This window comes from Alternaria rosae (genome assembly GCF_020736505.1).
Source record: "Alternaria rosae strain MPI-PUGE-AT-0040 chromosome Unknown BKA58scaffold_6, whole genome shotgun sequence".
Lineage (NCBI taxonomy): Eukaryota > Fungi > Ascomycota > Dothideomycetes > Pleosporales > Pleosporaceae > Alternaria > Alternaria rosae.
In genome coordinates, this window is record NW_025763575.1 from 988,166 (window position 1) to 1,015,135 (window position 26,970).

At 53.0% G+C, this 26,970-nt stretch overlaps 12 protein-coding genes across 12 annotated transcripts; 7 read left to right on the top strand and 5 right to left on the bottom strand.

Moving 5' to 3' along the window:
- The first annotated feature begins 606 nt into the window (after positions 1 to 606).
- Positions 607 to 2,345, top strand: BKA58DRAFT_191704 (trichome differentiation protein GL1). The gene is made up of 2 exons (XM_046165617.1): positions 607 to 685; positions 902 to 2,345. Exon 2 carries the CDS (start codon positions 1,081 to 1,083, stop codon positions 2,281 to 2,283), a length of 1,203 nt encoding a protein of 400 aa, XP_046024185.1. The 5' UTR covers positions 607 to 685; positions 902 to 1,080; the 3' UTR covers positions 2,284 to 2,345.
- A 1,954-nt stretch (positions 2,346 to 4,299) lies between these two features.
- BKA58DRAFT_191712 (uncharacterized protein) lies at positions 4,300 to 5,445 on the top strand. The gene has a single exon (XM_046165618.1). It carries the CDS (start codon positions 4,436 to 4,438, stop codon positions 5,243 to 5,245), a length of 810 nt encoding a protein of 269 aa, XP_046024186.1. The 5' UTR covers positions 4,300 to 4,435; the 3' UTR covers positions 5,246 to 5,445.
- A 521-nt stretch (positions 5,446 to 5,966) lies between these two features.
- BKA58DRAFT_386607 (uncharacterized protein) lies at positions 5,967 to 8,346 on the top strand. The gene is made up of 2 exons (XM_046170487.1): positions 5,967 to 6,223; positions 6,395 to 8,346. Exons 1-2 carry the CDS (start codon positions 6,143 to 6,145, stop codon positions 8,264 to 8,266), a joined length of 1,953 nt encoding a protein of 650 aa, XP_046024187.1. The 5' UTR covers positions 5,967 to 6,142; the 3' UTR covers positions 8,267 to 8,346.
- A 205-nt stretch (positions 8,347 to 8,551) lies between these two features.
- Positions 8,552 to 9,727, top strand: BKA58DRAFT_458986 (uncharacterized protein; the record flags this gene model as incomplete). The annotated part of the gene is made up of 1 exon (XM_046174702.1): positions 8,552 to 9,727. The coding sequence occupies one exon, from the start codon at positions 8,552 to 8,554 to the stop codon at positions 9,317 to 9,319; it is 768 nt and encodes a 255-aa protein (XP_046024188.1). The 3' UTR covers positions 9,320 to 9,727.
- Positions 9,728 to 10,593: 866 nt separating this feature from the next.
- On the bottom strand, positions 10,594 to 11,469 carry BKA58DRAFT_440741 (uncharacterized protein; the record flags this gene model as incomplete). Its single annotated transcript, XM_046173772.1, has 3 exons — positions 10,594 to 11,177; positions 11,226 to 11,265; positions 11,311 to 11,469. The coding sequence occupies 3 exons, from the start codon at positions 11,467 to 11,469 to the stop codon at positions 10,594 to 10,596; spliced, it is 783 nt and encodes a 260-aa protein (XP_046024189.1).
- A 10-nt stretch (positions 11,470 to 11,479) lies between these two features.
- Positions 11,480 to 12,273, bottom strand: BKA58DRAFT_191783 (glyoxalase family protein). The gene is made up of 2 exons (XM_046165619.1): positions 11,792 to 12,273; positions 11,480 to 11,741 (listed from the first exon to the last, which is right to left on the bottom strand). The coding sequence occupies exons 1-2, from the start codon at positions 12,133 to 12,135 to the stop codon at positions 11,702 to 11,704; spliced, it is 384 nt and encodes a 127-aa protein (XP_046024190.1). The 5' UTR covers positions 12,136 to 12,273; the 3' UTR covers positions 11,480 to 11,701.
- A 3,421-nt stretch (positions 12,274 to 15,694) lies between these two features.
- Positions 15,695 to 17,570, bottom strand: BKA58DRAFT_191813 (uncharacterized protein). Its single transcript, XM_046165620.1, has 3 exons — positions 16,884 to 17,570; positions 15,824 to 16,804; positions 15,695 to 15,767 (listed from the first exon to the last, which is right to left on the bottom strand). Exons 1-2 carry the CDS (start codon positions 17,393 to 17,395, stop codon positions 15,916 to 15,918), a joined length of 1,401 nt encoding a protein of 466 aa, XP_046024191.1. The 5' UTR covers positions 17,396 to 17,570; the 3' UTR covers positions 15,695 to 15,767; positions 15,824 to 15,915.
- Positions 17,571 to 17,820: 250 nt separating this feature from the next.
- On the top strand, positions 17,821 to 20,014 carry BKA58DRAFT_386617 (bifunctional purine biosynthesis protein ADE16). Its single transcript, XM_046170488.1, has 3 exons — positions 17,821 to 18,015; positions 18,067 to 19,404; positions 19,454 to 20,014. Exons 1-3 carry the CDS (start codon positions 17,997 to 17,999, stop codon positions 19,885 to 19,887), a joined length of 1,791 nt encoding a protein of 596 aa, XP_046024192.1. The 5' UTR covers positions 17,821 to 17,996; the 3' UTR covers positions 19,888 to 20,014.
- BKA58DRAFT_470146 (mediator complex, subunit Med21) lies at positions 20,015 to 21,046 on the bottom strand. The gene is made up of 2 exons (XM_046175177.1): positions 20,880 to 21,046; positions 20,015 to 20,832 (listed from the first exon to the last, which is right to left on the bottom strand). The coding sequence occupies exons 1-2, from the start codon at positions 20,919 to 20,921 to the stop codon at positions 20,398 to 20,400; spliced, it is 477 nt and encodes a 158-aa protein (XP_046024193.1). The 5' UTR covers positions 20,922 to 21,046; the 3' UTR covers positions 20,015 to 20,397.
- A 96-nt stretch (positions 21,047 to 21,142) lies between these two features.
- On the top strand, positions 21,143 to 22,491 carry BKA58DRAFT_191856 (uncharacterized protein). Its single transcript, XM_046165623.1, has one exon. The coding sequence runs from the start codon at positions 21,236 to 21,238 to the stop codon at positions 22,466 to 22,468; it is 1,233 nt and encodes a 410-aa protein (XP_046024194.1). The 5' UTR covers positions 21,143 to 21,235; the 3' UTR covers positions 22,469 to 22,491.
- A 428-nt stretch (positions 22,492 to 22,919) lies between these two features.
- On the bottom strand, positions 22,920 to 24,742 carry BKA58DRAFT_191854 (membrane protein TMS1). The gene is made up of 4 exons (XM_046165622.1): positions 24,604 to 24,742; positions 24,474 to 24,556; positions 23,834 to 24,422; positions 22,920 to 23,787 (listed from the first exon to the last, which is right to left on the bottom strand). Exons 1-4 carry the CDS (start codon positions 24,652 to 24,654, stop codon positions 23,044 to 23,046), a joined length of 1,467 nt encoding a protein of 488 aa, XP_046024195.1. The 5' UTR covers positions 24,655 to 24,742; the 3' UTR covers positions 22,920 to 23,043.
- Positions 24,743 to 24,950: 208 nt separating this feature from the next.
- Positions 24,951 to 26,970, top strand: BKA58DRAFT_191869 (major facilitator superfamily domain-containing protein). The gene is made up of 7 exons (XM_046165624.1): positions 24,951 to 25,163; positions 25,210 to 25,281; positions 25,333 to 25,465; positions 25,515 to 25,619; positions 25,666 to 25,989; positions 26,052 to 26,265; positions 26,313 to 26,970. The coding sequence occupies exons 1-7, from the start codon at positions 25,071 to 25,073 to the stop codon at positions 26,932 to 26,934; spliced, it is 1,563 nt and encodes a 520-aa protein (XP_046024196.1). The 5' UTR covers positions 24,951 to 25,070; the 3' UTR covers positions 26,935 to 26,970.

Consider the following 26,970-nt stretch of genomic DNA (forward strand, 5'->3'; position numbering starts at 1 on the left):
AATTCCACCGGCCTTGCTACTAGCGTGCACCATCATGAATCGACAACGAAACGGCCAGGGGTCCCAGCGAATGCCACCATTTCGCGCGAGCCGTGGGCCGCCGACGGGGACGAGCGCGCTGTCGGCGGCCAGGGAGCGTCGCAGGGGGAAGCACTTCACTACGCTTGTTTCCAGGGTGGTAATGCGAGCTGGGCGCAACGCTTGCTTTTTCTGCCGTCCCAAGTCGGCGCCGGGCGAGCGCCATACGCCATGCCACGATGTGATACAGGGTACTTGTCGAATCCGACGATCTGGCACCTAACCAGGTCCATCGCTGCTTGTGTGCGTCGTCGACAACGATTACATTAGCCCTCTGCTGCTCAGGGCCCGGCTAGTCGCTCAGAGCGCCGCATGACGCCCCAGCGCTCTCCGTCCACCATCTCACCAGTGCCTTAGCCGCATCGTTAGAAAAGCAGAATCCTCGCTCACATCTGCCCGTCCCGAACAAGTCAATAGCTCCTCGACCGCCTTGGCGTCCAAGTGTCCTGACTACTCCTCCCCGCGCCCGTCGTGATATATACCAGTGCCCGCCTCTACCACGTTACCGTTGGCTCGTCTAACAACGTCGACCACCATTCAACTTCCCCTCTACCATACAACAATCGACACTGACACTTTACTCTGTGCTTCTCACCCACACATCAAGGTACGTCCCATCCTCACTCATCACCTCTCCATGTCGTCGGCTGCACTTGTTGTACCATGCTCCCAGCACTACTACATCTCAGCCTACGTTGCATCGAAACTATACGCACTGTCATTCACTGCACTTGATCACCAAATGTTTTGAGATAGTCTTGGTTGCACTCTCACCTTGTCTGCACTGTTCTGACAATGTACGCAAAACTAACCAACGATGCAGCACATCCTCAGCCTTTGCAAAAGTCCAAGCTCAACCAACAGCTTGATCCCCCTGATAATCCAGCCATAATCAAGGAGTTTGACCTTGAACGTGCTCACCGTCCGCCGCATTCATACCAGCGCGGATCCAATACCCCACTTCAATCCTTTGTCGCTCCTTCCCTTTCAGAGGACTTCGACATGGTTGCCCACAGACGCGGCCCTTGGTCGCAGCACGAGGACCAGTGGCTCGTTAACCTCGTTGCCCGTAATGGACCTCACAACTGGGTACGCATCTCACAGGAGATTGGCTCCCGGTCACCAAAGCAATGCAGAGAGCGTTACCACCAGAACCTGAAGCCAACACTAAACCATGATCCCATCACCGGAGAAGAGGGGGAGCTGATTGAGAAGATGGTGGCTGAGATGGGCAAGAGGTGGGCAGAGATTGCAAGGCGGTTAAAGGGACGCAGCGATAACGCAGTCAAGAACTGGTGGAATGGTGGCCAGAACCGCCGCAAGCGCAACCCTGAGCGTCCTGACCAAAGATCTCGAGAGCACATGCACCACCCCCAGACTGGCTACCATTACCCAGCACCTCACAGCCAGGCTCATCACGAGGAGCACCGGATGTCTTCATACCACGACTCACACAGGTCCTCCCTCAACATCCCAACCAACTCTCCACATGCACTCAAGCTGCCCCAGCCTCAGCGTTTCGAGCCATACCCCGGATCGCGACCGCAGCCTCTTGACATCTCAGCCTATGGAGCATCCGCCACAGTACGAGCACGAGGATTCGAGACACCCATGCCTTCGCCTTCTGGCTACTCTATCGTGTCTGCCGATGGCGCTCCTTCCCTAATCACCGACACCGGCTCAGAGTCGCGCTCGCCTCGCGGCGCAGCTTCCCCTCTCGACATCACACTTGCTCCATTGGTTGGCAGCAGGGAAGAGCGCAAGAGCTCTTCCACTCGCTACCTGCCTACCACTGGCTTTGCGCCCGAAGACGACTCCTCGTATGACCTGCACAGGCGACGCGGCTCACTACAACTTCCTCCGCTCCACCGCAGTGAAGCCTCAGCACCCAAGGCTGCGCCAGCCTTCCGAGAGCCCAACTACGAGCGACCACAACCACCGCGACTGCTCACTCAGCCTACTCCTCAGCTCACACACCACCACTCTATGCCTCAGTCTGCGCCCACCAGTGTGCCCCAACGAGCGTTGCCTCCTTTCCATTCGCTCGCAGAGCCGACGCTCTCGGTTCCTCATTCCTCGAGTGCAAGCACCAGTCCAGCTGCGCGACAACTACCGTCACCCTACGTGCTGCCCTCTGTTCCATCAGAAGCCAGAAGTGCGCCAGTCTCACCAAAGGACAGGATGTCGCTGCGAAACATCATGTAGTTGTCTATCATGTTTCACGTTATTCACCATACCCCTTCTTGTCTATACGTCGCATGTTTCAAACAACCTACTTCTATTAATGGCCGATGTTCAATGATCGACACTTTGCTTGTTACAAAGCTTTTCAACCTTGTTCTCTCTTGTTTTGCATGGACCTAAAAAGGGAAACACTGTACACGACTCTCAGGATACCCCATGTAGCATCTCTGTTCACGTGCCACGGTTGGGAGGCACATTGTTCTGTTTCTATTCTGGCCTGTCTGAGCCAAGTAGCGTCGCCTATGTCGAGGTTCGACACACTACGGCGTTTCTCCATTCGGCCCCAGGGAGGTCTCACTGTACACTGCGACAATTAGTCGCCAGTAATAATACCCAGCAGTGCGACAGCACTAGCAAGCGTCTACATCGACGCCAATCAAACACAACACATTCTATAGCAAACCATGACCTTGTGAACAAACTTCAATCATCACACGATCCATTAGTGACTCCCAGTACCAAGTTACCTCACTTGAAGGCCTGACGGGGTACAACAAGGAGTTCCCACACTGAACAACGATCGTCGAACACTAAGTTCCAGGTTTCTAAACGCTTGAAGGCGAGAGCTCACCGCTCCAATGACATCTCGACTGCTTGTGGTACCCACTCGTGACAGATACTCACAATCGTCCGCGATACCCACCACGCTGAAAACCCCTCTCCACACCTCAACGCATGCATGGAGCGATCTCGCCGCGATCCCGATCAGTCCACGCAGTCGTACCCGTCGCAGCACCTGCAGTGTCGCCTACACCGTCTCCTTATTGGACTGGACCCACACAGCTGACGAACAATATCTTCTTCTAAATTGAGTGATTGGTCGCTCCTTTTCCTAACACTGCCACCAATAGTGGCCGAGGTGGGGCTCTGGACCGCTGAGCAAGAATCTGTCACCCGTGATACCTGCGACATGAAGATGTGCTTCGGCACTTCTGGAAACACGTCCCCAGGGATTCCCTGGGATGGACGTATACCACGATAGCAATCCGTGACGGACTCAATAGTTTCGGAAGACTTCCCCATGCCACACTGGCTTTGGAGCTGTGGAAATTGCGAACTATCCACGCACCTACAGTTTGTACGCACAGATACACGCACCATAGTCTCCTCACTCTAGCTGTGTTCACGAATCATACACTCAATCCCGCATGGTGCGGTACGGTCGCTCTGGCCCTCTGCCACCGCACATCCGAGCGAATCGCATCTTTTGCAGTTCACGATCCAACGTCCCCGGTATGATCGTTGAGCCGTCCACGTCAACGTTCCAATCGGCCAATCTCACTACAGCCAGGGTCGGCGACTAGAAAAACACTGAAAACAAGACACTGGGTCTTCGATCATGCGGCTACTGGTGGCCTTACCGCTTACGGCCATTAGACTTTGATCTTCGCTCTAGTGCGCGACGGCTCGCGAGATTTGCGACTAGCGTATATCTCCATGTCCGCAATGGTGCAAGGAGCGTTGGAGAGACACGGGCATTTTGTGCATATGGCATAGCTCAAACTCTGGTACCCTAATGCGGACACACAAGGTCTAATCGATAGCGTCTGTTGAACTTTGGTACCGCGTGGGCGCCGTCGAGAGGATGTCGCCGTTCAATCCCATAGTCTACCGCCCTTCCCTGTGATGCTAATGATCACGCCGTCGCTGAGCCGTTAGTGGAAGGTCGCCGTCCTTGAGAGGGAGTATTTCAGTTCCCAGTCCCTCGGGTCCGCGATCCATCGGCTTTGGTTCAGGCCCATACATGTCACAATGCGACTTCATCGGTACCAGGGACGGCGGTATTGTGGGACATCGGATTCGCATCTGTTCGGGGGCGAGTAGACGCATGCACATCGCCATTTACCGTTGAACGTTGAACGGTACGGATACGATAGCCCGGCGTAACTCGGTCTTGAGCATGCTTTCTTTTACCAGCAGCATCATCAGGGGACTCGAGGAGGCCCTTCTGACGGTGGGTTCCTGCGTGTCAATGTCGTGATCCCTTCGATCTGCACAAGCATCACAACGTCGTCCTCTAGCGTAGATCTTGCCGGACCTTCTCCGCCTACAGTCTGTGGCTCGTGGCGAGGCTACCGACCGGTCGAACTTATGACATGTGCATGCAGCTTAGATGGTGAAACCTTTTTCTTCTGTCGAGGATCGCATGTCCAGCTTTGGGGTAGTAGTTATGCATGAAACACGTCGCTTTCACAACTGCACTACATATGTAGGGGTATGCAGGACTGTCAGAGTCAGTCAGACGGGTGTCAGACCAAGACCCTCGCAACCAGACTTTGAGCTGCTCGGCACGCTCGGTAACCTTCTGATGGCCTCGGTGAAACGCGCACGGGGAGCGGTTGCGTCAACAGTCGTGTGGAGTCTCTGGGTCCAGGCGAAACTTCGTTTGTTTGTGTGCATGTGCAGTGAAGACGTTAGACGTCAAGCAGCTGTGGATTTCCCCGCGGACGTGCGGAACTGTTGCAACATCTGGAGCCGTGGTTTCTGCTTCTGCCGATACTGGGGCTCGCTTCGGTTTCGGCTTCGGCGACTGCGAACGAATGTGTTGACACTGCAGAATGACCGCCGCCTCCTGTGGCAGTGTACGCACTTTCCAAATGGAGGCATCTCGATGCAACGATACCATCTTGCTATGCCAAACAAAGGGTTCGCAGGTGTCGCTATCTCAGACTTCCTTGCGACTTCCTTGCCCGTCCTGTCGGAAGGCAGAAGTGCACCTACCGCATCACCGGCTTGCCTTGCACTCATCCAACGCCCCCTTGCCTGTAGCCTTCTATTCGCTTATCCGATCACCTCATTTATGAAGGTGCAGAAATTTTCCGGAGTCACCGCTCCGACTCTCTCGGCTTTACCGTGGGCAACGTTGCTTCGATCGCCTACAGCTAGCGGACCTTTTGCCACAACGGCGACGTTGCATCCGTAGCCAGGAGACATCCCGTGTAAAACTGGGTCGTAAGAGCAGTACCTCATCATCTCCTGCAGCGGCCCTTTTTCTCCCGTTTAATGTACTTGTGGCAATCCGTGCTGTAAGCGTCAGCGTGCGTCGCACACCTGCATTACTCCCAGTGACCGAGAGCAAGCTTTTCGCAACCTTCCATGCGCTCCCAACGCATTGTCCGCTTTCCCTCGCGCCGCAGACCTGCATATCATCCAGCCGGCAAGCTCTTTCAACATTTTTTCGGACGTCGATCAAGGTCGTACAGAACAGTGAGACACGAGCTCTCGCTTACAGGCGGTAGGTAGCGAGTTGCCAGCAACGTGGGTTCGGTATTGTGTAAGCCTAGCTATAACGGCCGTATTAAGCGTATGTGCGAGGCTGGTACTCAACCTTCTCCAATCTTCGGGAACAATATGCGGAACACCTGGACTATATCAAGGGTAAACAGTGATGCCCCATTTCCCCCACTCGTTCTGCACACGACCCGGTGCTTAATCATGATGCAAGCCACCGGACGTTTTGCTGGAATCGTCGTTGGCAAATTGCAGTCATGGTGTTTTGAACGGTGAGTTTGACGATGCGAATCGTCATCATTGGCCAGCCGCGCTTTAGCCGGAAGGGGATTGGTGGAAAAACTAGCGGGCTGCCACGTGATGCCGTTACCCCGTCGCGGTCGCGCATCCAGCCCTGCAGATCCCAACGACATCCTACCCATCGTCAACACCTGCATCTGCATATACGAGCACTACACATCATATCCAGTTTCTAAACATATCTTATCGCGTCCCCTGCTTACGGTCGTCGTTCATCCCTTCCGTTGCACGCGAAGTGTGAGCCACGTGTTTGTGGTGGTGGTGGTGGTGCCCAGGTTCGCCAGCGGGAATGTCGGCTAACAAGTTGTATAACCCGGATCAGAGCGCTGTGAACACGCGTTGGATAGAGCCCTGGAATGAGGCATTTAGAGTAAGTGTCAGCTGCCTGTACTCCGCGCAGTCTCCAGTGAAAGTAGTCGCACGGTGTTAGGGTTGTGTTCCATCACACGTCCATGCGCGGTCTTCGTGACACCATTCTAGATCCGTCGGCTTTTGCTCGACGTACGCAGTATCAGCGGACAGAATCGCTGACCGATGGTAGGCGCAACGAGATGTAGGGCTTCAACTTCCCATCAACTTCCATACTACGCCAGCTGTATCGTTAGCTCAAGCCTGCTTCACGAATAACCAGTACGAACATAATGCTTTCCAAAAGTGCTTCTCAAACTTGCTAGCTGTCGGCTTTCGACAATTCACAGTCGATGCTTACTGGGACCCACTACGTTCAGTATGGAGTCTATGTCCAGTGGAGTTACCCCAGTCGAATGAAGACAGCTCAGATGAGGGTGCTTTACCGGTGGCGACCGGACCGACAGTGGTGCCTACAACTAACAGATTGAGCGCGGATACTCCTCTATCTACACTGGATATCCCTCCACGGCTTGGAAAACGCCAGGAGACATCTACATCGACCCCTGCGTCTGCAGAGTCATCATCAGGCTCAACGAACGCAGTATCAGCTACCCCATCTTTGTCTTCTACTTCATCGACGAGTGCAGCAACGCCGACCATAATCGACTTCCCCACCCCTAATGGACCACCGCTCCTACAAATCGGGAGCTACAATTGTACATCTCTGATGACGCTGAATTTGCTCACGGGTATCCTAGAGGACTTTCTCGAGATAACAGCTACTACGACTGATGCCGAGATAACCATGTTCACGTTCAATGTGCATGCTGCCTCGTCCATCACCGACCCGGACGCTCCAGCACCGAACCTTTCGCAAGACCAGCTTCCTGAAGATGGGCAACTCCTTAGCGATGTGTTGCAGGGTAATCTTTCTGATAACACACTTACGCCAAACGCCTTGGGTGACCAACGTGCAAACTTGAACAGCTCGTGGTATGACGTCGATTGGTCTAATCGCCCATTGCCTGGTTACTACGAAGACTCTAAGAACGCCGATGGACAGCTTTTCACACAAAGTGGATGGCCCACAGAAGCTTTCATGGAATTCAAGCAGCGACGGCGGGTCGTCATTAGTTACGGTACGATCGATCCGCAAATGGAGAAGTACAACTTCGGACCAGATCTCGAATACGTCTTCCCTCCCGGAACTATCATCGACGAGCAGTTAGTGTCGCTTGGCTCCGATGGGCGTGTAACTTCCGGATGCTTGTTTGTGTCTTCCGACAACACATTGACTTCAGCAAGAAACTCGTCTTGGGCTCTTGCTGATGCACCATCACTTGATATCAGCGCGACGCCGGACTTTCACTCAACTGTACCTTCCATTACCAATCTTACCGCCTGCGGCATCACACCCTTCCTCAACCAGACCCTCGCAAACACAACTGCAGACAGGAACCCTTTACCCTACGCCGCATATGTACACTCAACACTATGGACCTTTGCACCTGGTCAGCCTCTCAATTCCTCCGGAGAAGGCGACGACACGAACGACAATCGCTGCGTCGTCATGATGAAGTCGCCATATCCACAGCGCTGGCGCATAGAAGACTGCAACCGACGCCACCGCGTGGCCTGCCACGATCCACGACAACCCTACAATTGGCGTATATCGGACGACTCAACCTACTACGCGAATGCTGAAGGCTATTGCCAAGACCCATATCAATTCAGCATTCCACACACTGCGCTGGAAAACTCGCATCTGTTTTCTGCCTTCCAAGCCGCCGCTCCTAATGAAGATGCCCTGTACATCAACATGAACAGTCTGAGTATACCGGACTGCTGGGTCATCGGACTCAATGCGACATGTCCATATCTTCCTACTACTGACACGGATCGTACGCGTATTGTCGTGGTGCCGACGGTCGCGGCTGTGATTATCTTCCTGCTGGCCGTGCTTACCTTTTTCATCAAGTGTGCAGCGAACCGCAGAGAGAACAAGAGGGGAAGGAAGAGGAGGTTAGTCGATGGTTGGGAGTATGAGGGTGTTCCTAGTTAAAATGATATGGATTTCGGGCTGTTGCCAGGGCCGATAGTGAAAATATATGTAATATTTTACCTGTCACGGATAGGTTGAGCCTTTGCTTCACATTCCAATCTTCAAGTCACGCAATTCACTGCAGATGTGCAACAACCAGGAACAGCATGATGAATTTACACAGTCAATGGCAAATATGGTGAATGGCGCCTTTCTGCCAGGCTCATCGTTGTCGCTATATCCGCAACCTCCTCGAAAAGGTAAGACTTCCATCGTCAACTAATCACTGACCTCAACCTCAAGAGCATGTTACGAAAGTTCTCAGCCAAGATCGCAGCTCATCGCTCAGCTGAGTCACCGAAGACCAGTCCGCAAACCTCGTATCAACCCTCTCACTACTCAACTCCAGCGCGAAATCCGTCCATCTACGGCTCTCGATACTCGGAACTAACGCCACCGGAATCTCCTCACACGCCACGCTCCTTCGACAGAGCATCACACTCTGCTACCGGCACACCACGCGCGTCCGATGGCACACCCTGCTCCACAGCCCATACACCACACTCTTCCTCGCAACCTCCCAGATCCCTCAACGAGACACCACGCTCCTCTACTTCAGCACCTCGTCCCACTGTAAAACACCACCTCAGCCCACCCCCACCAAACATCTCTTACGACGAAGCCGCATGGGCCAAACACGACTACCTCCTCTACTCTGTCTCAACCCGCGCCTTGAACCTTCACCGAACGGCCCTCGATATAGAAGCCCGATGGCGAGCCGCCGAAGCCGCTACACCCCCCTCGAAACAATATACCATCGGTCGCGCAGCACACATTCCCACACTAGTAGAAGTTCATCAGTTGTTAGCGCGGATCAATACACTGAAGAGAGAAGAGCGACGATGGAGGAAAGACTGGCACCCAAGGAGTCCCATGCTAAGGTATCCGGCTTGGGGCAATGTGTATGGTGAGGCCATGGGTGTGAGTGCGGGGGAGGGAGAGGCGCCGTGGGATGTGGTTCAGAAGCTGGATGCTACGGTTGAGGGGTTGTTGGACAGGCTCAAGGAGATATGACGGTTTTTGTTCCTATTTAAATATAGTGTGTGCTTCATTGGAAAGCATATTCTAGTAAAACAATTCCGCACTGGTGTCAAATGCTTCCTGCAACATCTGATGTAGCTCTATCACGCCCCCCCATCGGGGATATGGGTTGCTCATATTTCATTAGTCCCAACGCCTCTGCGTATTTTGACTGTGCCGCTGGTTTAGTGTCCCAGGGATGTTCTGGTCGCGCGGCTTTTCCTTCATCATTGCGGGCCCAGTCGTAGAGCTCCCAGGTCCGCTCACAAAGAACAGCATTTTTGCTAAGAGTTCTCCGCTTTGCTCTGATACTGGCTCGCTCTTCGCGATCGTTACTGTACTGGAGGCTTCGATTAAGGCGCTGGTGGATGGATTCGACTCGAGACGATATCTCGCGCGCTATTTCCCAGCTTGCTGCGAGGACCTGGTCGTGTACAGGCCACATGAGGTTAGACATCTTGCGGCAAGAGTTCGATCGGGTTTTTGTTATGTGAGTATGGACGAGTGAGTGAGATGTGTGGGAGCACAGGCACGAGTGGACTTTCATATGCCTTCAGAACTACAACGCTCAACAATTGTGGACTGAAGTACTAAGTTTCCCGTAGACCACGAAAGCGTATGACGAATAATTTACGAAAGCGAAGCGTTAATATTATGTGTCGCTGTCACTAACCATCTCTAACCACAGAATGACGCAACTGCTGAATGCCGTGCGTCTGCGGAGACTCCGCCACTACGTGCTCGTCGGAGTTCCTGCTGTGATGCGTTGTACCCTCGCGTGTGCGTTTGCGAACTTCACGTATCACTCACTGGCTTCAGATTTCGAGGCACCAGCACAACTGCATCATCGTGAAAGCAGTATGTGAGTATTTGGTATGCCAGAAGGTGAAGAAATTCATCCTAAAAGATGAGCAAGTTCGGTTGTACGTTTTATTATAATCATGAAGGGACTCAACAGACCGCTTGGCCTGGGAGTGAAGGGAGACTGTCTCTGAAACCACAGCGGTGTACCAAGCATCGTCCTTGAGATATTTGGCAGTGGCTGTGGGTAAGCTAGAGGTCTACTCCCGATGGATAAGATGTGGCATCGCGTTGCCAAACCTGGTAAGCGGCGCTCGAGGGAGACGCAGGGTGCAATGAGGTTTCCAGGAGAATATCAGTAGTATTCGCCTTAAATGTATTCGAAGATACACTGACTGTGCTTCGCCTGGCTCCATTGGGTATCTTCCTTTTGTGTACATTCCTTCCAGTCTCCTCCCACTGCACGTCTACTTCTTGCGCGCCAGATTGAAAAGCGATGCAAATGGATCGACACCATTGGTCGTCGGCTTGAGCTTAGGCTTAGGCTTGGGCTTGTGCTTGGGTTTGACTTCTTCTTCGTTCTCCTCCCTGGGGACAATTGCGGGCAACCTTGAAGGTAGCTTCGCCATGATTTTCTCTCGAGTCGCCTGTGCCTGTGACATATGCCTGCTGGTGTCTTCTTCGTCCAGCTTCTTCATCTTCTCTTTGGCTTGTCTCAGGCGCTCAGCGAGGCCATCAGCATAGCTGAGTTTTCTTTCCATCTCGATGCTGCGTTGCATGTCGACTTCCTTGCTCTGCTCCAACCCTGTATTCAAGCCCTCCATTTGGCCCTGCTTGAACCCGATAGCCAGGCCTTCTGTCATACCGGCGCTGCGGCCCTCCTGGATTCCTTGGATGTGTCCGGCGTCTTTTCCGGCGTCAAGTCCACGCTCGTAGGCTTCGTCACGAGCTTTAGGCAATAGATCCCAAAGGGAGTCTGTCGCCGCGTCGGTCTGCATCGCACATGACGCTGTCTTTGTGGAGGTTTGAGTGGTCTTCGAGATCGAATCATCTGGTTTACGTTTAGTGAGGTCCTCGTAGATCGCGTGATCATACATACTGGTCTCGAATAGACTCAGGAGCGTTTGGTAGATGGTAAGCTAGCTTATTAGCAAAAGCAGATGGCTCGGCCTCAGCTGACTAACCTGAATCTGCTTCAGCTGTGCCTCATCGAGGTCTTTACGTTCTTGCTGAAGATCAGCGAGGAAGGTCTCGAGCGAGACGCGATGTTGCTCGACCTCATTGGCCTGGCGAGTAAAGTCAAGCAGAGCTTGCAGGCGGTCCGTTTTGGGCATCATTGGCATGATGCGAGTGCGAAGATGTTGCTGAGAAAGTAAGAGATCGATTCGTACGGAAGGAGCTGTCAACAAACGCGGGTCTTGGCAACAGTCAAATGGGCAGGCGGTATGGAGACGGCTACACCTCACGGCGGGCACCGGCATAAACAATGCAGCCTGTGGTAATTCTATATCGTATTTTCAATCTCGTTGACGTCTGACAATACTGTTGAGGCATACGTGCTCCTGTTGCTTGCAATTATCGCGGCACATCATGATCCACGACTTCTACATTGTTTCTAAATCCGTCAGCCGAATACAGTAACCACCACCTGGCGACGACACTTACCCAACAGGATCCATTACAAAGGCAGCGTAGTACTTTGCATGATACTGGTGTCTCCAGCCCGGCTTCCCATTGTCTTTCCCACCGGCTTCCACCGCCTCTTGATGGAACTTCTCAACCGTATCTCGATCCGTGCATCGAAATGCGATGTGTGTAGCAGCTACTTCAGCATCGCCCTTGCCGACAATAAAGAAAACGATGTTCGACCTGTCCGGGCCTAGGCCAACACCCTGCCCGTGAAACTCCTTCTGTCTGCTGTAGCCGAGCGGTGCAAGCGCGGCCAGATACCAGGCCGTAACTTCCTCGAATCGCGACGTCGGGACGGTGATGCCGATGTGATCTAGCATTGTAGGAGATGACTAGGTGCTGGAATAAGGAAAACGAATTGAAACTTCAGGTACCTACATGGACTTAAGAGGACTGCACACTTCATTCTTGCTTATCTATCACAGCTCAAGGGGGATTGGAAATCTGGACGGAGGCCGGCTGCGGGGTCGTACTAGTCGATTCCGTGCTCAGTAAGCACCCAGCTGTCAGCTGCTTTCGCGATAGCACGTTTCGATAGAGCTAGTCATCTCTTTCCTTCTTTGTGACGCAACACTGTTGTGGAAGAGGCGTGATCGGATAATGGGTGGTTGATTTCTGCGCAGGGCGTACGATGGATCATGGCTCAGGACGACATTGAATTGCTTCTGGCTTTACGAGCAACCAGAGAAACGCTCTGCGCTTTGCAAATTCATCGCGAACATCATAAAGAAGAGAAGTGGGGCTCGCAGTGAAGAGGATACGCGGAGTCGCGGTGTCAGACAGTTTGCTGACGCTAGGGATCATCCCTGACGCGTCGACGCGTTCACGCGTTCAGACGCTCCAGACATATCCCAGCCATCGCGTTCAAGAACATCAACACATCATCCGACAATGCCAAACACGAATAAGATCAGGCAGGAGACCAGGAGGGAGACCACGGTTGAGCGCGAAGAACGCGTCAAGATCAAGATTGAATTCCACCTCAAACGAGTTCAGAGGCTTGTCCAGCTCTCAAGGACCGAGAATGTTCATGAGGCGCTTGCCTATCATCGAGATCAGATCATGCGCCTACATAAGATTCAAAAAGTATTCATCGACGGGAGGAAACTCATCCGCATCGCAATGTTGCCAGAGATAGAAGAGCATTGTTGGATAATAATGCAAGGAAATGGCTTTGATGATCTGCTTACTTCGGATGATGCCCTAAGCCGCGATCCACTCAATCTTGGAGATCAAGACTAAATGGTCATCGATCAACCCCGGAGTTCTGACGCCAACGCCCAAATCGATGATTCGCAAAATTCCAGGGTAGCGGAGTTGCTGCCATTGCTGGAGAAAGTCTCTTCGCATCAACAAGACGACGAGAGAGCTCGTTTGACAGCCGGCCAACAGCCTCATGATCCGTTCGCGCCAATCGAATTTGTTAACGATAATGTATTCGCTACTCCGCCATACCAGCTTGTCCTGTTAGGGCGACTTGCGGTTAAGCCTCGATTGATAGACTTCTACCCATACACAAAGGCTTATCCAGAGGAAACACCACTCGGCAGCAATGATCGCTTGCAGAGCTTCCGAAAAGACGCCAGCTCAGCTATCGAGGCCTACAAAAAACGATGTGAAGCCGAAATGAAAGAGGTCTCGTCTACCGAGAAGCAAAAAGTCTGGGCCCGGTTCTCAAACGCAAGCAACCTCTCAACAATAGACAAGTCCGTACTGACCTTGGCGACATTCATTCCCCAGGGCTCCTACACCACATATGCGGCCATACGCGAGTGGGCAAGTGATGCTGGAGTACAATAGCTGACCTCGATTCATGTTTAAAGCTGAGGAAAGTAAGACGAGCTTTTGGCATCAAGGAACTTCCCAGTTGTCGCGTTATCGGAGCAAACGGTGGGCCAAATCGGACTGGTTGTGATTGGGGTGATCATATGCCTGATTATCACGAACAAATGAGGATTGAGCTGTTTGAGGATGACAAGATCGAATTTGATAAGCAGAAAAGGATGCTCGGGGGCAGACCGTTCACATTCTACGAGTTCCGGAATCTGATAAGGGGCACCACGATGGAGGAACACGTCGACAAGCTCCCCTCCCGCCCCTCCCGGTTTGAAGGATAACATTCATCCCTTTTTTTCTTCCAAAGATAAACATGAGCGCGACATGCAGTGTTACTCTCCTCGACTACAGCATACCAACATACAGTATCATGAGCGCGCTCGCTCATTGGACCCGATCAAATGTCGCGTGGAAGGCCTGTCGCTATACATGCACTGGACTACTACTCAGAGTAGTCTATCTCCAGACAGCCCTTCCATATGTACGCTATGTGTATTTAATACCAACGACAGGCGATCACTATCACCGCAGAAAACCACGAGTACCTCCTAGGTACGATATGTACGTACTTGAGCAACGCTGAAGCAGCCAACTCCGACCGCTCGCAACCATTACATATGCGACAAGCGGACGAGATGGATAAGACGACTTTAGGAGTGTTCCAGATGTTGCGTGTATAGACATGTAGTGTTCAGGACCTAGTATAGAGTCAATGCATGGCCTTTCAAATGGTAGAGTCGGAACGTTCCTCCCTCATATCCTACCCAGCCTTCCATCTTCCTGTGCCTGCGCTTTCCTAACGCACATGTGCAGAGTCTGTTTACACTGAGAGAGCAGCAAGAGCATCGTCATTAGAGACATACATAGGTCCTTATAAACAGCTCATCTCCCCTCCTCCCACTATCTTTCTCCCACCTTACTTTCGAATCTACTCTTCACATCTCTCATCCTTTTATCTACTCTTTTGAAGTCCTGCAACCCTTCTTGGTCTATCTCAACCTCTTTTGATACCGATCATCCACCGCCCTCGCTTCTCATCGAACTTCAGAAGTGCTGCATTTGCAAGCAATTATCATCACCAGTTCAACAGGTCCGTCGGACGGACTCAACCCAGCAGATCCACCCTCTTCACACTCGACCGCCTATCTCCTGCCTCCTCGGCGTCCTCGAGTACCCACAACAATGCGTCGACTGAACAGAAGATACATGCTGGGGTTGCTCGGGTTCTGAGGTGGAGGATACAAGGGGCAAATTGCAAAGGTAGGGTCGGCCTTCCCAGTGGTCCCAGTCCACATTGCTGAAAATCGAAAACGCACTTCGAGTGCGCTGAGAGGTTTGGATGGTGGGTATGTTTACCCCCTCCCCTTGCTGATGACAACAGATACTACAGCAGAGTGGACGCAAGGATAGGGAAGGCGGACTTTTTACATTGCACACAGCTTTTTCACCACCCTACCAGTCAAGTGTGGCTCACACGCAGGCTGACACGAAAAAAAATGTGTGCAGGTTCGTTCCACGGTTCTCACAGCTCGTTTTGTTTTCATTAGGTCCTGAACCATGGTTTGCTCGGCTCACCTACAATACTTGTCCGCGAAAATCGACGCGCCGCGCGTTTGAGCCCTCATCTCCTCTACCTTCGCTGGTACCGAGCCCAGTCCCGACGCTCATACGCTCGTTTCGTCTTCGGGTGAGCGAGTGTTCTTGGTACAACTGGCAGGCTGAGCTTTGGTGTTGGACTTCGGGGTCGCGGACGATTTGCGGTAAGGGTATGGCAGCAGTGTGTAGAAGAGCCAATAATGAACTTTTGTCATGTCGACGATACTTACAACGTGTTCCAATCAACGATGAGTAAATTCCAGTCATCTTATGTTTCCGCATCCCAGTGCTTTGCAACGTTTGTCTCCTCTTCGATAGACTAATGTATCGCTCGTAATGATGAACTATGCCTACCTAGGCATCGATAGGGCCTTAGTTCCGTGCGAAGACCACCGAAGTCTGTACACGGTTCTTGAGCGCCTTCGGCTCTGCCCGTAGCTTATGCACGGATAAACTGAACGAGAGCTAAGGCTACCGAGGGGAGATTAATTAGGCTTGAGCGCAAAGCCCAGGAAGCTCCCTAGTTATCTGTCAGCGAAAATTGGTTACCGTTCCGGGAAACGAAGGACAACTGACCTAACCTAGCATCGTGTGAGATGGTAGAATGGAAATGCAATATAAGATGACAATCTGGACGTTATGCGACGATACGATGTCTTGTCCTACCACTACAGCCGTGCTCTTAGCGATCTAACATCCAACTTCTTCCATGCCAAATACGCCACCAAAGCCACGACGCTTATCCTACCCATAAGAGCGGTAGTCACAGCCCTCCTGACAAGGGGATAATAACCCTCCAGCATTGAGTTCACTGCAGCACCCCTTGCCATCATCTTCGCTCTCCCGCTTTGTCCCCACCCTCTTCCTACACCCAAGCCAGCTATACCGACCTCGCCCGGCTTCTCTTCCTCTAAAGACCCAATTGCCTCACTGCCAATGCCAGGGAAGTCTTGAGTGGGCAGTTCTGTTGTATCTTGGCTTGTCGTTGTTGTTACGCTCGACGCGGCTGTGCTCATTTCCAAGGACTTCTGCTTCCGGAACCGATACGACATGGCCCACATGACAAATCTCACGTCCCAGTTGGTAAATGTAGGGTATGTCCATAGTTCTAGCGCATTGTGTGGTGGCATGTGTTCTAGAAAGTCGCTCACGACGCCCAATGTTAACCCCCATAGCAATAATGGAGGCCTACGGTCCTTGGATCTACCCTCGGGGCCTGCCAATGCTTCTCTGATTGTATTTGTGACACTCTGTGCCACTGCTTCGACGGGTATGAAGTCAGGGATGGTTGCGCAATGCGTCGAGTTGGCTGGCACGAGTTGTATGGCAGCAAACATCATCTTGCTCAGCATGGCTTGTAGGAACCAGCGCTTGATGCCCAGTTCGGACTTGGCGAGACGTGCCGAGACATCGGCGTATTCGTGTGTACGGAGAGCTGGGGAGAGAAGGGCACGAATGGGGACCCAATGTGAGGAGGCTACTTCGGTGGGTTGCAGGCGTTGCTGTGGGTAGGCGGGAGAGGTCAGGAGGTAGATGTACGGGCATAGTACCATGAGTCTGCTTGTTGTCAGCCTAGGTTCGGTCGATTGTAGAGTCCATGATCCAAGTCCAAGTGCTGCTGAGTGTGACGACGTACGGTACTTTGCCCCAGCTCGTTGTGACAATCCGCTGCGGTAAATTGCCGACCGCAATCGCATTGGCAGGGCTCAGATCAATCCCAACCTCTTCGAGCGCTTCTCTAGCTGCTGCTGCCTGATCATCCTCGTCCTCTGGGTCCCTCTTTCCACCTGGCAACGCAACATGTCCGTTCCACTTATCACCGACTCGTGCCGCTCGCTTTATGAAGAGTAGCTCAGGATCTCCGTGCTTGACCCATTCTTGTGAAAAGAAGGCGCTTAGTGACGACTCAAAGTCGAATTCGGAATGGGGCTGTGCGACAGAGGAGCGTCTGCGTCGAGGCGGCAAAGGGCTATCGGAGCTGTCAGGCCAATGCGAATAGTTTGGCTGTATGCGCAGTATGAGGGCTACGGAAGCGCGTTTAGGTAGGTTTGGCGGACATGCGACATCGGGATAGGGGTTCGCGTTGAGTTCTAGTAGAATAGACTGGAGATGGCTGATGAGGTCTTCGGCACTACTATGCGTTGCCATGATGTCTACGGGATCTCAATGCGTTGGCTACGAAATTGTGCGTTCGAAGATGGATGGGTCGGGAGGCCCACGGCACGTTGGCGCGAGGGTGGTGACTTGTCGCGGGTATGCAAGTGACACAAAAAAGAAAAGCGCGCCGCGATGAGGTCTAAGCCGTGAAGGATGAATATTGGGAGATTGAGCGACTGATATATCCGTATCGCAACGGAGAACCGAGGCGCGATAATCGACATGGCGATAGCGATTGGCTGCATTGCTCAACTCTGCGTAGAGGAGCTGAGGAGCGGTGAGTGGATGCCATGATCGGTACAGAACATGAATTTGGCGAGACAGGCGATGCACTGTGGGAGCTACGTGTATATCAAAAGGATACGCGCCGTATTGATCTGGAGTTTACGTCTCGCAGTCGCGTAGCGGAGACGAGCTTTGGCCAATCGGGGTAAAGCCATGGAGGGGCAGGCAAATGAGGTCACTTCTAAGCCCCGCGACGGCCAAAAAAATCTCCACAACGTGTCGTGCGCCATTGTTTTGTACCCCAGATCTCTGCTTTAACTGACTGTCTCTCTTCAATTGACAACTGAACACTCAAAGCATAGTCAACATGGGAGGCCAAAAGACAGGTAACCACACGCTTCCAGTACCCATAGATCACTCCTAACCCCACGCGACAGCGATTCTGTCAGTCTATGACAAGACCGGTCTTCTTGACTTGGCTAAGGGACTGCACGAATGTGGTGTACGACTGCTGGCCTCAGGCGGCACAGCCAAGATGATACGCCAGGCCAACTTCCCCGTGGAAGATGTCTCTGCCATCACCAAGGCGCCTGAGATGCTCGGTGGACGCGTCAAGACGCTCCACCCAGCCGTTCACGGAGGCATTCTCGCGCGCGACCTCGACTCGGACGACTCAGACCTCTCCGCCAACAGCATCGACAAGATCGACTTCGTCGTATGCAACCTGTACCCCTTCTCCGAGACCGTCGCGCGCATCAACGTTACCATCCCAGAGGCCGTCGAGGAGATTGATATCGGAGGTGTCACTCTACTCAGGGCCGCCGCGAAGAACCACGCGCGCGTCACCATCATTAGCGACCCAAACGACTACCATGACCTCCTTACCGAACTCAAGAAGGATGGCGAGGTCTCAGAGAACAGCAGGCAGCGCTACGCGTTGAAGGCTTTCGAGCAGACTTCATCATACGACACCGCCATCTCCGAGTTCTTCAGGAAGAAGTACGCAGGTGACGGCGACCAGTTCCTCACCCTCCGATACGGCGCAAACCCCCACCAAAAGCCTGCGACGGTCTCGATGCCGGAAAAGTCTCTGCCCTTCAAGGTGCTCTGCGGCTCTCCAGGATACATTAACCTGCTCGACGCGCTCAACGCATGGCCTCTGGTGCAGGAGTTGACCAAGGCGCTCAACTACCCAGCGGCAGCCAGCTTCAAGCACGTCTCGCCTGCTGGTGCGGCTATTGGAGTCCCACTTAGTGAGGTGGAGCGCAAGGTATACATGGTCGACGATATTGAGGGTATCGAGAAGTCGGGTTTGGCGCAGGCCTACGCTAGGGCGCGTGGCGCTGACAGGATGTCAAGTTTCGGCGACATGATTGCCCTGTCCGCTGAGGTTGATGTCCAGACTGCGAAGATCATCAGCCGCGAAGTCTCCGACGGTGTCATTGCACCCGGATACACCGCCGAAGCTCTGGAAATCCTCAAGAAGAAGAAGGGTGGAAAGTACCTGGTCCTTCAGATGGACCCCGACTACGTCCCAGGACCCGAGGAGACCAGGACCGTGTTCGGCATCACACTCAAGCAGCACCGCAATGACGCCAAGATTGTTCCTGCAGACACCTTCAACACCGTCATTGTGCCTAAGAACTCCGGAGCTCTTCCAGAGTCTGCTCAGCGCGACTTGACTGTCGCCACCATTGCGCTCAAGTATACTCAGTCCAACAGTGTTTGCTATGCGCTCAATGGCCAAATCATCGGTCTCGGAGCTGGTCAGCAATGTAAGTTCGACAGATCCTATATGGTGAGCAGCCACTAATACCTGTATAGCACGCATTCACTGCACTCGCCTGGCTGGTGACAAGGCTGACAACTGGTGGATGCGCTTCCACTCAAAGACACTAAACCTCAAGTTCAAGAAGGGCACCAAGCGCCCCTCAAAATCCAACGCCATTGACCTTCTGTGCTCTGGTCTCGTCCCCGAGTCAGGCATCGAGCGCGACGATTTCGAGGCCAACTTCGAAGAGGTACCTCAGCCATTCACCGCGGATGAGCGCAAGGAGTGGCTCTCAAAGATGGAGAGTGTCGCTGTTAGCTCCGATGCCTTCTTCCCCTTCATCGACAACGTCTTCAGGGCGCACCGGAGCGGTGCCAAGTACATTGCTGCGCCTACAGGAAGCCAGAACGATGGCGCCGTGTTCGAGACGGCTGAGAAGCTGGGTATCACCTTTGTTGAGCAGCACATCCGGTTGTTCCACCACTAAGAAACTAGGCTGTGAGATGAAGATGATACTTGCTGATGACTTTAACGTGCGTTGAACTGGCTAGACGACCAGTCTGAATGAGATGAGATTACGATACCTTCAAAATGTGGATATTTCAACCTTCCAACTTGACCATCAGTACATTTGTGATCTAGTGAAGGGCTTGACTTATGCCTTGCCTCGAAAGGCCAGGCGGATGACATGCCATCCTGAGGCGCGGTGATCAGTCTCTTTATGACCGAATTATGTCATAGCAAAGTGCTGAGTTCGACGCAGCTGATAGTATCACCATAGTGGTACAAAATCGCGTGCTGCTTGAACATCCACCGTAATCCGTGCTGCCGCAACGGAAGATAGGCTGGCGGCACTGTAGCTAGCAGACGGTCGCAAGGCCTTCGTGGTGATATCTCCTTCGGCAATGGGTCGATATACGCGACTTAACCTGAGGTTCAAGTGTGAAATGTAGACGGTTGCGGTCCCAAAAACGCCTGCTCCATCCAGATCATGATCTCATCTGACCCTCCCTACGCCCGTTATCTTATCCTCCACCATCTTCATCAAGACATCCTTATCCTTGACTGCCTTTACCCTCTCCCCCTCCAGATCCTCCAACTGCCTCTCCAACTCCTTCATCCTATCCACCTGCTCCCTTTCACTCCAATTCAAGCCTGGTAGATGCGCAATCAACCTCTCAATCTGCTGCTCCTTCAACGTAATGTCTTGTGCCATTTCTTTGAGATCTGCTTGAAACTGCTCTGGAGACGGTTTAGGTGGGGCTGCGATTGGTTGTTGTGAGGGGTCTGCGGTAGGGTTTTGTTGTGTGTTTTCGGCGGCGTTGCGAGCTTCTAGTTGAGCAAAGGTTTCGAGGGGCTGCTGGCCTTCCGGGACGCTTGGTGGGGCATTTTCGCGGATTTGGCGGAGAGCGGCGGACATCTGGTTTAGGAGCTGGCTTTGTTAGTAGGTGGGTTGGTGTGCTGGTTGGAGGGTGGTACCATGTCCAGTTCATCTTGGATTTGGGTGAGGATGTCGCCCATGGTGGCAGATGGATATGTTGAATGCGTGAAAGCTCCTAGCTGCTAAGAAGGTGACACGAGACTGGCTCTCCAAGCTGCGAGTTTGGCGTGCTTGATCTGAGTGTGTATGCTAGAGAGAAGTATCGCGTTCGCGTTGTAGAATGCGCCGGCTGAGCTAGCCTAGCGCGTCACCGCCATATCCAGGGTTCAAATTATACGCGAATGCTCTTTCCTCCAATTCACCCCACTCGACGCCCGACACCCACTTTCATTCTCTGTCGCGTCAATCTCTGTGTAAACATGTCACATCTCAAGCGCTATCTCAGGATACCGTGATGCGACCTTCCCTCCGCCCACTATGGCTCCCCCGAACTACTCCGCACCGCGTCCCACGCCGAATCGCGACCACTTCAGCGCGCAATGCTGCGCCAATTGATCTACCCAAATTGAGACTTTCGCCTGGCTCTCCGTATCACGATTCGCTTACTTCGTTCCTCGAATATGCGAAGCGCACCAATCTAAATATGACATCAACTCTCGCTATCGGTACCATCTATGAGTACATGTCGGCGCTGGCGCTCATGCGCCTAGGCTTCTCTCTCTTACGCATAGGCCGTCGTGCAGATGCGGGCATAGACTTGATCGGACACTGGGTGCTGGCGCCCCTAAGAGAACCCATGCCCATCATCATACAATGCAAGGCAAGGAGTAATAGTGTCAATCCCAACCACATTCGCGAACTTGAAGGATCCTTCCAGGGTATACCACCACATTGGCGCAACAAGGATGTCTTGGGGCTATTGGTAACAACAAAAAAGGCTACGATCGGGGTGATGGGCGCTCTGAGTAAAAGTTCGTCCCCTATGGGCTTTGTACTCATATCGCGGGAGGGAGTAGTGGAGCAATTTGTTTGGAACCGGGCGGCAACTGAGAGAGGGCTGGAAGGAGTGGGTGTCACGGTGAGGCATACCCCGCGGGTTTTACTGGAAAATCGCGAGGAGGGATTAGAGGAGGACACCACGAAGGTATCAAAGAAGAGTCAGGATAAGTTCAAAACTTCGGGAACAAGGAGAGACATACAATTAACCTGGATGGGATCGCCCATCTTCCCAGATAGGGACAACCTCGACCAGGAAACCCTCAGGCTCATGCGCCAGATCCCAGCCAGCAACGAGCATGTACCCGCCCCTGTCGTTAAAGTGGAAGAGCCACCCCAAGGGCGTCCCAAGGGTTCCGCAAAGGACAAGAAGAAGGTCACTCCGGTCGTTGCGCCCAAACTCGGTCGGCCCTTGAAGTTGTGGTCCGAAAAAGTGCCTTCTCCACGCGGAGGCCAAATCCCACGGACCCTAAAAAAGCCTACCGAAGGCCATACCATCGGAAGACCTCCAGGATCGAAGACTAAGCGTAGAGCGGGCGATGAGCCTGAGGTGGCAGAGAAACCACCGAAGCCACCGAAGGACACTCACCGTCATAAAAAGCTGAAGCAGCAGCTGCCTTCCTGCCGTGGACGGGTGGGAAGACCCCCTGGATCGAAGAACAAACCCAAGGTACCTGTTGATACTGGCTGAGGTGGTAAAACTCGCATTCTTTTCGGAGAATATGGTCTATCGAATTTTAATTTGTCCTACCAGGGACATCCACACAAGCGCCGACTATTAGCGTCTTATTCGGCGCACATACAATTTGAGTCACAGCTACGGGCTGTACATGTAACCACGCGGAGCTGAGCGGGGCAATCGACAATAGCGCATGAACGAGGCGGGCGAGGCAGAGTACACAGAGCAGCCAAATATGAGCATAATATGCCAAACATAGGAATTGCTCACACCTGCACTTTATAAAAGATAATTGAGTAAAGATGCCCACACCCCGGTCATGTGGACAATGGGGAGACATGTAGATTTCCGGCTACACTCCCAAGATGCCCACACATCACCACATGGCCGTTTCAGAAGCAAAATATGGATCGAGGAAACAAACAAAATACTTCATTAAGGTCAAAACGTAGGATGCTGTTCGTACTCAACTCGCGACACGTGGGCGGACGCGAAACCATACACAGTACTAGATAATGATACAATCCTAACACATATTGTACAAACACAAAGTGGAATATGCCTTGATCTAATTGTCTACTGCGCGCCTAGTAGTCAAATCGATCTGGCAGCACAAGAGGGGCAACCAGTGTCCATGTGTAAATGCCGTAGCACACCCATGCGCTGATGATCTTTGCCCAACTAGCCCAGTACGTCCGGCCGACAGGGACGAAGCTGCCAGACACATCCTTCTCGTCAAAGTTTGTGGTGAGGAGGGTGGCAACCCATGTTGTGCTGAGGAAGAAGATGATGTGGAAGAGGGTGTAGTTGTATTGAGTTGCGTTGCGCTCGTCATCGCGTGGGTTCTTCTTGCTAGAGGGCTCGTCGTCTTCGTCCTCACTGTCGGAGTCGTCGAGGGCAGAAGCGGGGAGGGAGCCAGACTCTACAGCAGCGCGTAGGGCAGCCTGGCGCATGTCACGACGTGACTCGGGTTGCTGTGTGACGAGACCATGCTCGTAGTCTTCGGTGCCAACCTGGGCGTAGCCGTTTCCGTGAGGGTTGCCTTGGGCGCCAAGAGCGAGGCCGTATGTTGCTGCGCGGGTGGTGGTGTAGGCAACTGTAACGAACGTGACAATCGCGCCGATGATGATGGTCGCCTTACGAGTTCCACGGGCGCGAATGAGGGGATTGCATTGATGGTCGTCGGGTTCCATGCCCACGGCAGACAAGGTGAGGTACGTGCAGTAGACGGCTACGATGGCGGATTGGGCGAGGCCTGCTCGGGGGTTTACGTCCTGTACTGCGGGGTGGATCGAGGCGACGGATGATATGAGGAGCAGAACCAAATTGATCTGTCGATGTTAGCTAATTTCGGCATATGTCCAGAAGTGAACTTACGGTGATAGCTGCCTGGTTCATGCCGCATCCACTCTTTGCGAAGAAAATGTACATGACAATGGTCATGGCGAATGACGCTAGGTACATGGACATGGCACTACCCACGAGCATGCCTGTCCAGACGCGCGACTCGGTGGTTTCAATCTTCTCCTGACAGTACTCGGCCCAGTTGTGCGCCAGATCCACGAGCAGGATGAGTCCGATGAGAAGGAACAGACACGCGCCAACCATGGCGAAGTAGTTGCCCCAAACGATGAAGAATGAGTTCGGGATGAAGAAAGTCAGGACAATCATGCCGATCCAGCCCATGATCTTGGGGGCCCAGAAGCCATTCTGGATGGTCGCGCGACCGTCCTTGGAAGACCGTACTCCGATGAGCATAAGCGCCATTAGGACGTGGAAGAAACCGAGCGCAAAGTTGATGCGCTGCACCGCAACGTATCCGTAGCATTGTTCGCCGTGGCACTTGATGTCGACGTAATCCAGAGTGAGGTGGGCAAGCTTCTTCATGGCCCAGTCGGTGAGCATGATCCATGAGACGATCGAGTTGATGAGCAGGATGAGCGCGTATGCGATACGGGTGGCGATGCTGCGCGCAGTCAGTACCTCTGAACATATCTTCCAGAAGTTGTAATCCTACCTGTTACCACATTTTCCTCCGCAAGAGCCCATGACGGCGCTGCATGTCGCGGCGCCACAGCAGGAGGCGGCAACGCTCCAAACCTGGCCATGTTAGCGGCGCGCAGTCGCGACGGAGCGTGTCAACATACGGTGCCCATGGCGGGCATAGCCAGAAAGGGGACGGATAGTAATGCGCCCATGGTTGAGATGCCGTGAGTCGCCTGGGTGTGTTGTGGAGAAGCTGTAGAGGCACGAGGATGAGGCCGGTGACGTTCCTGCGCATGCGCTTGTGTCGCGGCTCCTGCCGCCAAGTCGAGCCTTGGCCATCTTATCTCCGATCAGCTGCAACGGCCATGCTTCACTTCGACTCTCCATTCACTCGACAAACATCGGTGTAGTGTCTTGGGGTTCGCCTGACTTCTTGTTTGCTTCGCGCTATAGACTTCTTTCGTGCCCTCCATTCTTTGCTTGCTTCTTTTGCATATCTTTTCCTGCGGTATTAGTTCCTCGGCTTAGCAAGTGCCGATATCAGTTCCAGTCTGCGATTGCGCAACTCGATATCTCCCGCACTCGATGATCAGCGCACTGCAATAACACCTCATTCACACTGACCAACATGGTCGCCGAAGAGCAGCCTCCCACCCACAAGAAGACGCGTATCATATCCGTCGTTGCTGCGACCGCAATCGCGCTTGCTTGTGGTACAAATGTACGTCTCCGTCATACATCTGAAGCGGGATACTAACAGACCCCAGTATGCCTACTCAGCATGGGCACCGCAGTTTGCCGATAAGCTTCAACTCTCTGCGACTCAGAGCAATGTCGTCGTATGCTATCCTACGTACCTCCTGAACACGAACGTCGTCTTACAATGATAGGGAACGGCCGCCAACCTGGGCATGTATGCTTCTGGCATACCCATGGGCATCATAACGGATAGGAAGAGTCCGCGACTTGCTGCAATTATCGGCATGTTCGCGCTCTTCGTTGGCTACTATCCCATCAAACTCGGTAGGCTATCTCATACCTGCTCACCGGATTATTGTCTGACTGTAGCCAGCATATGATGGAGGTCCAGGCTACATGAGCGTTGGCCTGATATCCTTGTGTTCGTTTTTCAGCGGCGTGGGCAGCTGTGCTGCCTTCCAGGCTGCTTTGAAGACGGGTAATATCCTCATCAACTCTTGTCGGGTCTATGCTAACAATGACAGCGACACTTAACTGGCCTACTCATCGCGGATCGGCCACTGCTTGCCCACTGGCTGCCTTCGGATTGAGCGCCTTCTTCTACACTCTCATCGCCGGCATAGCATTTCCAGGCAATACCTCCGGGCTGCTCATGATGCTTTCTCTTGCGACCTCCCTACTCGTTCTGGTATCGATACCCTTCCTTATCGTCGTCGATCACAAAGCTGGCACCGGCTATGCTGTACTACCCACCAGCGAACGTACACGACGCAACTCCAACGTCCTCCATAAGACGAGGTCCAACAGCTCCAAGTACAAATCATCTGCTCTTCCACAGCAAGAAACCAGTAAGCGAAGCTTTCTTTCCACCTCTGTCTTCCCCTTGTCACCTGCCAACCACTTCTAGCAGCCGAAGAAGAACAGGACCGTCCCTCAACCGAGACCTCGTCACTTCTCTCGTCTGGCCCTGGCGACATCATCGACGATGACGACGACGCAGCAAGCAAAAAGTCGGCTCACTCATGTATAGATATCACTGGCCTGGCACTTCTGAACAAGCCGGAATTCTGGCAATTATGGGTACTCATGGGTCTCCTGTCTGGAGTTGGTTTGATGACGATCAAGTGTGTATAATCGAGATCTCTATCGCGGCCATCACTGACTAGTGCAGCAATATTGGTCATGACGTTCAGGCCCTTTGGAAACATTGGGACGACTCCGTCAAGAACGCCTTCGTCGCTGACCGTCAGTTGTGGCATGTGTCCATCATCTCACTCTGTTCCTTCCTAGGACGTCTGTCTTCTGGCATCGGTTCCGATCTTATTGTCAAGCGACTACATCACTCACGCTTTTGGTGCGCTGCCATCTCTGCCACCATCTTTGCTTTGGCTCAAGTTGCTGCCATTCGCGTTGAGGATCCCCACTTCCTGTGGGCTGTGTCCGGACTCTCCGGACTCGCATATGGTGTTCTGTTCGGTGTCTTTCCGGCGCTCGTCGTCGATGCATTCGGTCCCGATGGCTTCGCCGTCAACTGGGGCTTCATGACTCTGGCACCTGTCGTCAGCGGAAACGTTTTCAATCTCTTTTACGGTGCAGTCTATGACTCCAACTCGGTGGTTGAACCAGATGGTCAACGCGGATGTGAGCTCGGGCTCTCGTGTTACCGGACGGCCTACTACGTCACTCTCACATCGAGCATATTAGGTATCTTCGCTTGTTTCTGGGGTATCTACGGTGAGCATGTACGAAAGAGGAGAGAGTTGGAGGAACATGATGGTCATAGAGATGCTTGATCTGATCTCGTAGTGTTGGCAAAGATCAGATTTATG

Bases quoted from the DNA above. Each gene is read 5' to 3' on its own strand.
- BKA58DRAFT_191704 (XM_046165617.1), top strand. From the start codon at position 1,081: ATGGTTGCCCACAGACGCGGCCCTTGGTCGCAGCACGAGGACCAGTGG.
- BKA58DRAFT_191712 (XM_046165618.1), top strand. From the start codon at position 4,436: ATGGTGAAACCTTTTTCTTCTGTCGAGGATCGCATGTCCAGCTTTGGG.
- BKA58DRAFT_386607 (XM_046170487.1), top strand. From the start codon at position 6,143: ATGTCGGCTAACAAGTTGTATAACCCGGATCAGAGCGCTGTGAACACG. The intron at 6,224-6,394 runs GTAAGTGTCAGC...GACCGATGGTAG, and splicing joins CCTGGAATGAGGCATTTAGA to GCGCAACGAGATGTAGGGCT.
- BKA58DRAFT_191783 (XM_046165619.1), bottom strand. From the start codon at position 12,135: ATGCTAGATCACATCGGCATCACCGTCCCGACGTCGCGATTCGAGGAA. The intron at 11,742-11,791 runs GTAAGTGTCGTC...TGACGGATTTAG, and splicing joins TTTGTAATGGATCCTGTTGG to AAACAATGTAGAAGTCGTGG.
- BKA58DRAFT_191813 (XM_046165620.1), bottom strand. From the start codon at position 17,395: ATGGCAACGCATAGTAGTGCCGAAGACCTCATCAGCCATCTCCAGTCT. The intron at 16,805-16,883 runs GTACGTCGTCAC...GACAACAAGCAG, and splicing joins ACGAGCTGGGGCAAAGTACC to ACTCATGGTACTATGCCCGT.
- BKA58DRAFT_386617 (XM_046170488.1), top strand. The intron at 19,405-19,453 runs GTAAGTTCGACA...ATACCTGTATAG, and splicing joins TCTCGGAGCTGGTCAGCAAT to CACGCATTCACTGCACTCGC.
- BKA58DRAFT_470146 (XM_046175177.1), bottom strand. From the start codon at position 20,921: ATGGGCGACATCCTCACCCAAATCCAAGATGAACTGGACATG. The intron at 20,833-20,879 runs GTACCACCCTCC...TAACAAAGCCAG, and splicing joins TCCAAGATGAACTGGACATG to CTCCTAAACCAGATGTCCGC.
- BKA58DRAFT_191856 (XM_046165623.1), top strand. From the start codon at position 21,236: ATGCGACCTTCCCTCCGCCCACTATGGCTCCCCCGAACTACTCCGCAC.
- BKA58DRAFT_191854 (XM_046165622.1), bottom strand. From the start codon at position 24,654: ATGGGCGCATTACTATCCGTCCCCTTTCTGGCTATGCCCGCCATGGGC. The intron at 24,557-24,603 runs GTATGTTGACAC...TAACATGGCCAG, and splicing joins CTATGCCCGCCATGGGCACC to GTTTGGAGCGTTGCCGCCTC. The intron at 24,423-24,473 runs GTAGGATTACAA...GACTGCGCGCAG, and splicing joins GGAGGAAAATGTGGTAACAG to CATCGCCACCCGTATCGCAT.
- BKA58DRAFT_191869 (XM_046165624.1), top strand. From the start codon at position 25,071: ATGGTCGCCGAAGAGCAGCCTCCCACCCACAAGAAGACGCGTATCATA. The intron at 25,282-25,332 runs GTATGCTATCCT...TTACAATGATAG, and splicing joins CGACTCAGAGCAATGTCGTC to GGAACGGCCGCCAACCTGGG. The intron at 25,990-26,051 runs GTAAGCGAAGCT...CACTTCTAGCAG, and splicing joins TCTTCCACAGCAAGAAACCA to CCGAAGAAGAACAGGACCGT.